Raw genomic sequence first — 12145 nt, forward strand, 5'->3', positions numbered from 1 at the left:
AGTCCGGGGAATTGGCCCTGAACAATGTGGGGGCACCTTGGCTAGTGCCAGGGTGCCCTCACACTAAGTAACTTAGCACCCAACCTTTACCAGGTAAAGGTTAGACATATAGGTGACTTATAAGTTACTTAAGTGCAGTGTAAAATGGCTGTGAAATAACGTGGACGTTATTTCACTCAGGCTGCAGTGGCAGGCCTGTGTAAGAATTGTCAGAGCTCCCTATGGGTGGCAAAAGAAATGCTGCAGCCCATAGGGATCTCCTGGAACCCCAATACCCTGGGTACCTCAGTACCATATACTAGGGAATTATAAGGGTGTTCCAGTAAGCCAATGTAAATTGGTAAAATTGGTCACTAGCCTGTTAGTGACAATTTGAAAGAAATGAGAGAGCATAACCACTGAGGTTCTGGTTAGCAGAGCCTCAGTGAGACAGTTAGTCATAACACAGGTAACACATTCAGGCACACTTATGAGCACTGGGGCCCTGACTAGCAGGGTCCCAGTGACACATACAACTAAAACAACATATATACAGTGAAAAATGGGGGTAACATGCCAGGCAAGATGGTACTTTCCTACAAACAGTCCTTGCAGTTTTCCTCCCAATGGTCTGGAGAAAGGCAGAGGCTGCAAATCAAATGCTGCTCTATGTCTGGTACTTAGTGTGATACTGAGGACAGAATCGGAATGGAGTCCAATCCATCAGGCTCTCCACGCGGTCAGCCCGAGTAGGTTTTCTAAAGTTTTCAGAATCGAAATCTAGGAGCGAGAGGAAACACGTCCGAATCCGACGGCGGAAAGAAAACAACCTAAGAATGGAGTCGATGACCATGCGCAATGTAACTGAGAGGAGGAGTCACTCGATCCTTTGACTCTAAAAGACTTCTTCGAACAAAAACAACTTGTAACACTCCGAGCCCAACAGTGGATGTCGGAAATAATATGCATAGCATGTGTATCTGCAGCTACACATGCCATCGAACATATTGTTAGAAGTTCAGTTCAGTTCCCTGTATGATATGACTACAGTAAGGGATATCGCACATTACAATTTCAGCACAAACGAGTATTTTTCAGTGAATATTGCTACAAATTCAGTACAGTTGCCTCTGTGACATTGCTGCAAAGAAGTACATCAGACAGTATGATGTCAGTACAGTTAGGTAAGTTCTCAAAGTGATGTTTTGAGTTCAGCTCCTTGGCTTAATTCAATGAAGACAAGCAAATCTTGATATAATGTGACTGCAGTGTGGAATCTCTGTGATATTTTGGAGAATGCTGTGTTGCTGGTATATGCATAATATCTTTCTACTCTGCCGCTAGTGTGGTTCTTGACACTTGTGAATGCCCAGGATCCATACCCTCACTTTCAGCACTGTGTAATGATAACGTGTTTTCCACTCATGTAGTTTTCTCATTAAACATTACTAGGGGTTCCATGGATTTATATTGCATCTTTTTTTTTGTTCCATTATATTGCTTGCTATTCTTCTAAAGTACTACATTCTACTATATGGTTACTTCAAAGCACTAAAATATTTGACAATGTGCTTTATTTATGGGACTCAGGAGGTATGTCCAAATGAAAGTCTGGACACCTATCCGATATTCCTCGATCGCTATCTGTCAGAGAGAAGCACACTTGGAAAACATGTCTAACTAGTTCAGTATTTAGGAGTTTTCTGAGTCAAAGATAAATATGTCTGGATCTCACAGCTAGTTTGAGGGTGTTCCGCAGTTTGGGGGTCTGAACTCCCAGGGACCTACTAGTGTTCCATACTCCTGAAAGAATGTTACTGGATTGGGCGGGAAGTTAACAATTCAAAGTTTCTGGCTGGACTGTTGCTCTGTTAGGCTTTAAGGATGGGGCGGCCTGGATGCCCGGTTCTGTAGCCCAAGGATTAGTTTAATCTCAAGTTACTGTAAATGATCTTCAATAGATCAGGGTTCTTATCAAATATACCCAATGGTTGTAATGGAAGGGTTAAAGCTGGAACTTGGTTCCCTTGAACACTGTATTGATATGAGGGCACCTTGAGGCCACTTGAAGGGCAGTGGGGTGGGTTGTATAGTTGCAAACCCATGCACCTCAGCAGAAACAAATGTACCAGCTCAATGCAACAGTGAGGTGTAGGATGTTGAAGAAATAAGGATACTTAAAATTATATATTTCAATTGCTTTTAATTGTTTTAGAAAAGTGATCGTTGTCAAGCAATGATGAGGATGACCTCTTTGGTACACACACACCTCCTTGGCTTCCTTCTGGCTCTCTATTTAGGTGAGTAGAATATAAAGGAAATAAAATCAAAGGGAAAGGCATGAAAAGATTTGTAAAACTGTATGAAATCACAAAAATGTTTTTAGGGGCTAATGGTGTAGGAAACCAGGCTTTTTACAGATTGCCCCCCCAAAGTTTTGGCCCCCATTCGGACTATGAGTTACTGGTTACTGGCAATAGAAAAGGAAAGGGCTGAATTGGGTCTAGCATCTATAGATGGTGGCAGCAACAAAATAATTAGGAAGAGAGAGGACACTTTTGATCCCAAAATCCCCAAAGGGATTGTCCCCATATATGTTGAGGACGATGACATTACAAAATAGTTTACATTCTTTGAAAGGGCTTGCAAAATGCGAAAGTTATACCAGAGACACTGTGGCTCTCTATTGTGGGAGTTATTCTCTATTGGCTACTGCCCTTCACTCCCTTAAACACTCCTAAATTCAGTATTTAGGAGGCCTCTGACACCAGGAACTCAAGTTTGTCACTGGGAACTGAAGGGAGGACAAAGAAGAGCCAAACTTGAGAGAACACAGGTCCAGCACCGAAATTGGTGCAAAAAACACTGCCTGGCTGTTTGCACTGCGACAATCACGAAGATCGACCCGTCCAGAAGCTGAACAGCCTCCCCAAACCCTTGGAAGATTGTCCCACTCTTCAACAACCAAGCAGCAGCTCCAGTGGGCGGGAGGAGCCATCCCCGTGCATCTGCAGGCACTGACCTCATCTGCTGGGTACTTCGTTATGCTGACCATCGGACCCATCGGGGGAACATTTCATCAGGAGGAGGTTGTGGTGAGTCCAGGTGGTCAGCCCTGTCGCTTCACCAAGTCTGGAGATGCTGATTCCGCTAGGAGTCTCTCAGCACCAATCCCGTAGGTTGCAGTCCAGACACAAACCAACGCCAACATCAAACTGACATTGTGGAACTTCAGGATCCGTAAGATCATCATCGAGAGTAGCTCTCCTGCCCTGTTTTCCCCACCTCTCCAGGTCACCAAAACCAAGTGAGAGCCTCTAACTGGAGTGACCCAGTGGACCAAACACTTCTGTACCTGAGCTCCCCATCCGAGGTTGACCAAAACTGACTGTGTCCTTGTGCACCAGAGACCCTCAAGAGCCGAGACTCTCTTTGGGTTCTGCTAGACTTGTGCTCAAGTCCCCACTTGCAGCCTCTCTTTTACAGGTACCCCTTTCATAGACTTCAACGCGTAGAGCTTGCGGCTACCAATGCAACCAGCACTTCTGCACCCAGGCACACCAGGGCAGGTAAGCTGACCTGCGGGTGGTTTCTTGGACCTTGGCCACCAAGCACCTTAAGTCTTGAAAACACCCCCCAAAAGCAATTGCACGTATACCTATGCAGTGTATTTTTCTTCCATAGATATCATTACTGTGTTTGAAGCTCATGCCTCAAATCTGACCGCTCTGTTTTTTTACTGCAGCCTACCCCCCTAAAAGCAGCCAAGTCCGAGCAACATGGGGTCTTTTGCCCTGTGCGGTGGGAGTTGGCTGCAGAGCCTCGCCTGCGGCATCGTCCTGTAGCCAACCCTCCATAAGCACCCAGCCCTGCACAACACATGGCCTTTGGCTGTGTGAGGCAGGAGTTGGCCACAGGCCTCCCTCCCTGCAGATTTGGGCCCCCAGCCCCCTATCTCCCAGGGCCTGGCTGACTATTGAAAGAGGAAAGGAGGGCCATGTGGCCCCCCTCCCTGAGCTGATTTTGGACCCTAGACCCCATCCTCTGGGGCTTGCACAATTATTTAGAGGGAGAGGGGGTCATGGGCCCCCCTTCCTGGGCTGATTTTGGCTCTGGGGACCCCATACCCCAGGGCCCAGCCAATAATTAAAAGGGGGGGCATGCCGCACAACTCCCTGTGCTGATTTTGGCCCCGGGTACTGTGAGAAAGTAGCCTCTTTCTAGCCTTGTTACCCCCACTTTTGGCCTGTTTGTGAGTGTATGTCAGGGTGTTTTCACTGTCTCACTGGGATCCTGCTAGCCAGGGCCCAGTGCTCATAGTGAAAACCCTATGTTTTCAGTATGTTTGTTATGTGTCAGTGGGACCCTGCTAGTCAGGACCCCAGTGCTCATAAGTTTGTGGCCTATATGTATGTGTTCCCTGTGTAGTGCCTAACTGTCTCACTGAGGCTCTGCTAACCAGAACCTCAGTGGTTATGCTCTCTCATTTCTTTCAAATTGTCACTAACAGGCTAGTGACCAATTTTACCAATTTACATTGGCTTACTGGAACAACCTTATAATTCCCTAGTATATGGTACTGAGGTACCCAGGGTATTGGGGTTCCAGGAGATCCCTATGGGCTGCAGCATTTCTTTTGCCACCCATAGGGAGCTCTGACAATTCTTACACAGGCCTGCCACTGCAGCCTGAGTGAAATAACGCACACGTTATTTCACAGCCATTTTACACTGCACCTAAGTAACTTATAAGTCACCTATATGTCTAACCTTTACCTGGTAAAGGTTGGGTGCTAAGTTACTTAGTGTGAGGGCACCCTGGCACTAGCCAAGGTGCCCCCACATGGTTCAGGGCCAATTCCCCGGACTTTGTGAGTGCGGGGACACCATTACACGCGTGCACTACATATAGGTCACTACCTATATGTAGCTTCACAATGGTAACTCCGAATATGGCCATGTAATATGTCTATGATCATGGAATTGCCCCCTCTATACCATCCTGGCATAGTTGGCACAATCCCATGATCCCAGTGGTCTGTAGCACAGACCCTGGTACTGTCAAACTGCTTTTCCCGGGGTTTCACTGCAGCTGCTGCTGCTGCCAACCCCTCAGACAGGCAGCTGCCCTCCTGGGGTCCAGCCAGGCCTGGCCCAGGATGGCAGAACAAAGGACTTCCTCTGAGAGAGGGTGTGACACCCTCTCCCTTTGGAAAATGTGTGAAGGCAGGGGAGGAGTAGCCTCCCCCAGCCTCTGGAAATGCTTTCTTGGGCACAGATGTGCCCAATTCTGCATAAGCCAGTCTACACCGGTTCAGGGGACCCCTTAGCCCTGCTCTGGCGCGAAACTGGACAAAGGAAAGGGGAGTGACCACTCCCCTGACCTGTACCTCCCCTGGGAGGTGCCCAGAGCTCCTCCAGTGTGCTCCAGACCTCTGCCATCTTGGAAACAGAGGTGCTGCTGGCACACTGGACTGCTCTGAGTGGACAGTGCCACCAGGTGACGTCAGAGACTCCTTGTGATAGGCTCCTTCAGGTGTTGCTAGCCTATCCTCTCTCCTAAGTAGCCAAACCCTCTTTTCTGGCTATTTAGGGTCTCTGTCTCTTGGGATTCCTTAGATAACGAATGCAAGAGCTCATCCGAGTTCCTCTGCATCTCTCTCTTCACCTTCTGCCAAGGAATCGACTGCTGACCGCGCTGGAAGCCTGCAAAACTGCAACATAGTAGCAAAAACGACTACTGCAACTCTGTAACGCTGATCCTGCCGCCTTCTCGACGGTTTTCCTGGTGGTGCATGCTGTGGGGGTAGTCTGCCTCCTCTCTGCACTAGAAGCTCCGAAGAAATCTCCCGTGGGTCGACGGAATCGTCCTCCTGCAACCGCAGGCACCAAAAGCTGCATTACCGGTCCCTTGGGTCTCCTCTCAGCACGATGAGCGAGGTCCCTCGAATCCAGCAACTCTGTCCAAGTGACCCCCACAGTCCAGTGACTCTTCAGTCCAAGTTTGGTGGAGGTAAGTCCTTGCCTCACCTCGCTAGACTGCATTGCTGGGAACCGCGACTTTTGCAGCTACTCCGGCCCCTGTGCACTTCCGGCGGAAATCCTTCGTGCACAGCCAAGCCTGGGTCCACGGCACTCTATCCTGCATTGCACGACTTTCTAAGTTGGTCTCCGGCGACGTGGGACTCCTTTGTGTAACTTCGGGTGAGCAATGTTTCACACATCCTCGTAGTGCCTGTTTCTGGCACTTCTCCGGGTGCTACCTGCTGCTAAGAGGGCTCCTTGTCTTGCTCGACGTCCCCTCTACCTCCTGGTCCAATTTGCGACCTCCTGGTCCCTCCTGGACCGCAGCAGCGTCCAAAAACGCTAACTGCACGATTTGCAGCTAGCAAGGCTTGTTGGCGTTCTTTCGGCGGGAAAACACTTCTGCACGACTCTACAACGCAAGAGGGATCCGTCCTCCAAAGGGGAAGTCTCTAGCCCTTTGCGTTCCTGCAGAAACCGCAGCTTCTTCAGTCCAGTCGAAGCTTCTTTGCACCCGCAGCTGGCATTTCCTGGGCATCTGCCCATCTCCGACTTGCTTGTGACTTTTGGACTTGGTCCCCTTGTTCCACAGGTACCCCAGATTGGAAATCCAGCGTTGTTGCATTGTTGGTTTGTGTCTTTCCTGCCTTATTCCCCTATCACGACTTCTTTGTCCTTTGGGGAACTTTAGTGCACTTTGCACTCACTTTTCAGGGTCTTGGGGTGGGCTATTTTTGTAACCCTCACTATTTTCTAATAGTCCCAGCGACCCTCTACGAGGTCACATAGGTTTGGGGTCCATTCGTGGTTCGCATTCCACTTCTGGAGTATATGGTTTGTGTTGCCCCTATCCCTATGTGTCTCCATTGCATCCTATTGTAACTATACATTGTTTGCACTGTTTTCTAAGACTATACTGCATATTTCTGGTATTGTGTATATATATCTTGTGTATATTTCCTATCCTCTCACTGAGGGTACACTCTGAGATACTTAGGCATATTGTCATAAAAATAAAGTATTACAAACCTATGTGACCTTGTAGAGGGTCGCTGGGACTGTAAGAAAACAGTGAGGGTTAGAAAAATAGCCCACCCCAAGACCCTGAAAAGTGAGTGCAAAGGGCACTAAAGTTCCCCAAAGGACACAGAAGTCGTGATAGGGGAATTCTGCAGGAAAGACACAAACCAGCAATGCAACAACGATGGATTTCCAAACGAGGGTACCTGTGGACCAAGGGGACCAAGTCCAAAAGTCACAAGCAAGTCGGAGATGGGCAGATGCCCAGGAAATGCCAGCTGTGGGTGCAAAGAAGCTGCTACTAGGCAGTAGAAGCTGAGGATTCTGCAGGAACGACAAGGGCTAGAAACTTCCCCTTTGGAGGATGGATGTCCCACGTTGTGAAGAGTTGTGCAGAAGTGTTTTCCTGCCGAAAGACTGCCAACAAGCCTTGCTAGCTGCAAATCGTGCGATTAGGGTTTTTGGATGCTGCTGTGGCCCAGGAGGGACCAGGATGTCGCCAATTGCATCAGGGGACAGAGGGGGCGCCCAGCAAGACAAGAAGCCCTCTCAGAAGCAGGCAGCACCCGCAGAAGTGCCGGAACAGGCACTACGAAGAGGAGTGAAATGGTGCTCGCCCGAAGTTGCACAAAGGAGTTCCACGCCGCCGGAGGACAACTTAGAAAGTCGTGCAATGCAGGTTAGAGTGCCGTGGACCCAGGCTTGGCTGTGCACAAAGGATTTCCGCCGGAAGTGCACAGAGGCCGGAGTAGCTGCAAAAGTCGCGGTTCCCAGCAATGCAGTCTGGTGTGGGGAGGCAAGGACTTACCTCCACCAAACTTGGACTGAAGAGTCACTGGACTGTGGGGGTCACTTGAACAGAGTTGCTGGATTCAAGGGACCTCGCTCGTCGTGCTGAGAGGAAACCCAGGGTACCGGTGATGCAGTTCTTTGGTGCCTGCGGTAGCAGGGGGACGATTCCGTCGACCCACAGGAGATTTCTTCAGAGCTTCTAGTGCAGAGAGGAGGCAGACTACCCCCACAGCATGCACCACCAGGAAAACAGTCGAGAAGGTGGCAGGATCAGCGTTACAGAGTTGCAGTAGTCATCTTCGCTACTTTGTTGCAGTTTTGCAGGCTTCCAGCGCGGTCAGCAGTCGATTCCTTGGCAGAAGGTGAAGAGAGAGATGCAGAGGAACTCGGATGAGCTCTTGCATTCGTTATCTAAGGAAATCCCCAAAGCAGAGACCCTAAATAGCCAGAAAAGAGGGTTTGGCTACTTAGGAGAGAAGATAGGCTAGCAACACCTGAAGGAGCCTATCAGAAGGAGTCTCTGACGTCACCTGCTGGCCCTGGCCACTCAGAGCAGTCCAGTGTGCCAGCAGCACCTCTGTTTCCAAGATGGCAGAAGTCTGGAGCACACTGGAGGAGCTCTGGGCACCTCCCAGGGGAGGTGCAGGTCAGGGGAGTGGTCACTCCCCTTCCCTTTGTCCAGTTTCGCGCCAGAGCAGGGCTGAGGGGTCCCTGAACCGGTGTAGACTGGCTTATGCAGAAATGGGCACCATGTGTGCCCATGAAAGCATTTCCAGAGGCTGGGGGAGGCTACTCCTCCCCTGCCTTAACACCATTTTCCAAAGGTAGAGGGTGTAACACCCTCTCTCTGAGGAAGTCCTTTGTTCTGCCATCTTGGGCCAAGCCTGGCTGGGCCCCAGGAGGGCAGAAACCTGTCTGAGGGGTTGGCAGCAGCAGCAGCTGCAGTGAAACCCCGGGAAAGGCTGTTTGGCAGTACCAGGGTCTGTGCTAGAGACCCGTGGGATCATGGGATTGTGCCAACAATGCCAGGATGGCATAGAGGGGGCCATTCCATGATCTTAGACATGTTACATGGCCATATTCGGAGTTACCATTGTGAAGCTACACATAGGTAGTGACCTATATGTAGTGCACGCGTGTAATGGTGTCCCCGCACTCAAAAAAGTCCGGGGAATTGGCCCTGAACAATGTGGGGGCACCTTGGCTAGTGCCAGGGTGCCCACACACTAAGTAACTTAGCACCCAACCTTAACCAGGTAAAGGTTAGACATATAGGTGACTTATAAGTTACTTAAGTGCAGTGTAAAATGGCTGTGAAATAACGTGTGCGTTATTTCACTCAGGCTGCAGTGGCAGGCCTGTGTAAGAATTGTCAGAGCTCCCTATGGGTGGCAAAATAAATGCTGCAGCCCATAGGGATCTCCTGGAACCCCAATACGCTGGGTACCTCAGTACCATATACTAGGGAATTATAAGGGTGTTCCAGTATGCCAATGTGAATTGGTGAAATTGGTCACTAGCCTGTTAGTGACAATTTGAAAAGCAAAGAGAGAGCATAACCACTGAGGTTCTGGTTAGGAGAGTCTCAGTGAGACAGTTAGTCATCACACAGGGAACACATACAGGGCACACTTATGAGCACTGGGGCCCTGGCTGGCAGGGTTCCAGTGACACATACAACTAAAAGAACATATATTCAGTGAAATATGGGGGTAACATGCCAGGCAAGATGGTACTTTCCTGCAGTTGGTTAATTATTCCAACATTGTTTTTGATTCCTCAGACACTAGCGTTATCAATGGTCTTGAGACAAGGGTGCATAAGCTACGGAATGAACATAAGAAGGAACTTATGATTATCTAAGTTAGAGATTTTAACGCCCATTTGTGTGAACCTACATTTTTAGACTGTTGCAGGATCTCCGATGAGTATGATTTTCCCATACAGCACTTTAAACATTCCCCCTATGGGAACGCACTCAACAGAATGCTAGCCGACCAACTCTATGATCTTTCCATCCGCAGAAGTCAAGGGGCCCCTGCTTTTTTGGGTGGAAGTGCTCAATCCACAAATATAGATTATTCAGAATATATAAGCCCCTCTGTAGGGAAGTTTAGTGTGATGCTAACTTGTATGAGTAATCATACTCCCTTAATTCTAGAAACTAGGATGGGTTTGGATAAGGGTTCTGGTGTTAAAGTCTATCAACCAGAGTTGAGGCTTAATGGACAGAAAGGCCTGACCATCAAGTGGGAAAACATTGATAAATGTAGCTCCTATAGAGACCTGATGACAAATAAGAAAGAAGAGGTCATGGCTGCTCTGGGGGAAAATACCCCTGTGCATAAAATTATTGAGGCATTTTCTGCCTTAACAAGCTATATTGCAAATAAGTTACAGCGAGCAATTGTCAATAAAGATAGGTCCCTCGTTGGTTCAATCATGCATGTGCGTCCGCTCTCAAAGCCTTAAAGAAGGCTATTGGCACTTCCCCACGTAATAAGACCGCTATCACATTGGCAAGAAAGACATACAAGGACACCCTTTTTGCCAGGAAGAAAGAACTGAGGGATAAGGCCTGGAACGAGTTAATCGAAGCAAGTCATAAAAAAGATATGAAGGCTTTTTGGTGAGTGGTTAATTCCATCCCATTGGCTGGCAAGGATAGTGCTGTAATAGATATTGTCATCTTAGCCCAAGTGTAGGTTCAATATTTCTCTAAAACTTTTAAAACCGAGGATAATGCCTTCCAGGAATCAGTGAATGGCCCTATTGATGGGATAGATGTCTCTCTAGCCATAACCTTTAGTAACTCAATTGAAGTATCCGACCTTCTTCAGGCCATGACAAAGCCCCAGGACCTGCTAGAATCCCTGCTGACGTATATAAAACTATACCAGAATTTTGGGGGCCATTACTTACCAATGTTTTGAGATCTGATGTGATAGGCCCCCTGATAGACACCTGGAGAGAGGCGATCATTGTACCTGTTTTTAAGAAAGGGGATAGGGCTGAACCACAGTATTATCGTCCAATCTCCCTCTTAGACAGCTCTGTCAAGATCTTGAGCCGAGTGGTACTAGCAAAATTGGAGACACCTCACAGTCCTGACGACTTACGTTGGGTGGTCTTGGAATCCCCTAGATTCATTAATGACTCCTCACACTCGCTGTTCAGACTCAAACAACGTTGGGTGTTCAAGCTCCATACTAATATCAATGGTTTGAACGACGACATTCCATGGATAATGCTGTCCCAATAGTTCTTTCCTGACTAATTGGATGGGTCTTGCGACTCTTTCCTATGTGAATTGAATTAATATAGTTCCATGTAACCTGCTGTTTTAACAACCTGACTAGTTTTACACAGTCTCTAGACTTTTTAGGGGCACATGCCATCACCTTGACGTTCAATTTCTCTATTACCTGTTAGACGTCAGGCCTCACTATAATAGAGGAATGTATAGGTCTCCACGGATTTTACCACCCGACTGCTCACAGGGTAATATATCATACTTATCGGCTAGAATGGAGACAGTTATTCCTATATGGCTGCCAGTGTTTTCTATTTGACTACCCCCCATTTTTTATTACAACCTTTCTATTATAACGGTTCATAACTGACCATAGCTATAGCCAGTCCTTTTTTTCCATTTTTAAGTGTCGTTCTGCAGAATTGCCTCAGTACCAGACACTTACCGGTTAGCATTGAGTTAGCGAATCCAATATGGCCGCCAGTATTTCCTATTTTGTTGTCCCTCCTCTATTTCTATGAACCATGACTGACCGGAGTCTAGGCCAGTCCGTTTTCTATGTTTCCTGTAGAATTGTCTCACGTGACGCTGAAGAACGTTGTCTCCGCGTCGCGTTGACTTTAATACGAGCCTTGCACTCCCGGTCTACATTAATACGGGAGAGCACGCCAAGGGTAGGTGATTTGGACCGAGACCGCCACTAAAGGAGTAAGTGGTCTGTATGCCTCATCGGCATTCCAATGATTTTTGCATGAAGGTGCGACCCTTTCAATTTACGCTCTGGGGAACCCTACAGATTGTAGGCTCCTCTGAAACTAATGATCTGACGGCTTTTTGAACTAAATGGATTAGCGGGCTCACTTGGTTACAGACTGTAGACCCTTTTGTTATTGGTGGTTATAACATTGATTTTGGTGAAATTAACAACCGCTTATTAATGTACATGCTATACAGTGAAATAGGCACTGTGTTTGTTGACAGATTTCTTTACCAATTTTTTGTGAAGATTAACCTGCATCCAAATTAGATGAGCCATTTAGGCTATTAGACATAGTAACACATTAGTGTTTTCACACAT

The 12145-nt window shown here is 47.9% G+C and overlaps 1 protein-coding gene across 4 annotated transcripts in view; it reads left to right on the forward strand.

Annotated features, from left to right (window-relative positions):
- Window positions 1-2198: 2198 nt before the first annotated feature.
- The window catches only part of LOC138304285 (serine protease 27-like), a 283335-nt gene continuing 273388 nt past the window's right edge, over window positions 2199-12145 (forward strand). For 2 of the 4 annotated variants that reach the window (XM_069244219.1, XM_069244218.1), the window contains exon 1: window positions 2199-2279. In XM_069244219.1, the coding sequence (XP_069100320.1) occupies window positions 2216-2279 (64 nt within the window). In that variant the 5' untranslated portion in view covers window positions 2199-2215. Of the gene's footprint in view, window positions 2280-11642; window positions 11776-12145 lie in introns of those variants that run through there. The other 2 variants (XM_069244220.1, XM_069244221.1) reach the window with 2 other exon arrangements.

The sequence above is a fragment of the Pleurodeles waltl genome, chromosome 7, assembly GCF_031143425.1.
Source record: "Pleurodeles waltl isolate 20211129_DDA chromosome 7, aPleWal1.hap1.20221129, whole genome shotgun sequence".
NCBI classification, from domain to species: Eukaryota; Metazoa; Chordata; class Amphibia; order Caudata; family Salamandridae; genus Pleurodeles; species Pleurodeles waltl.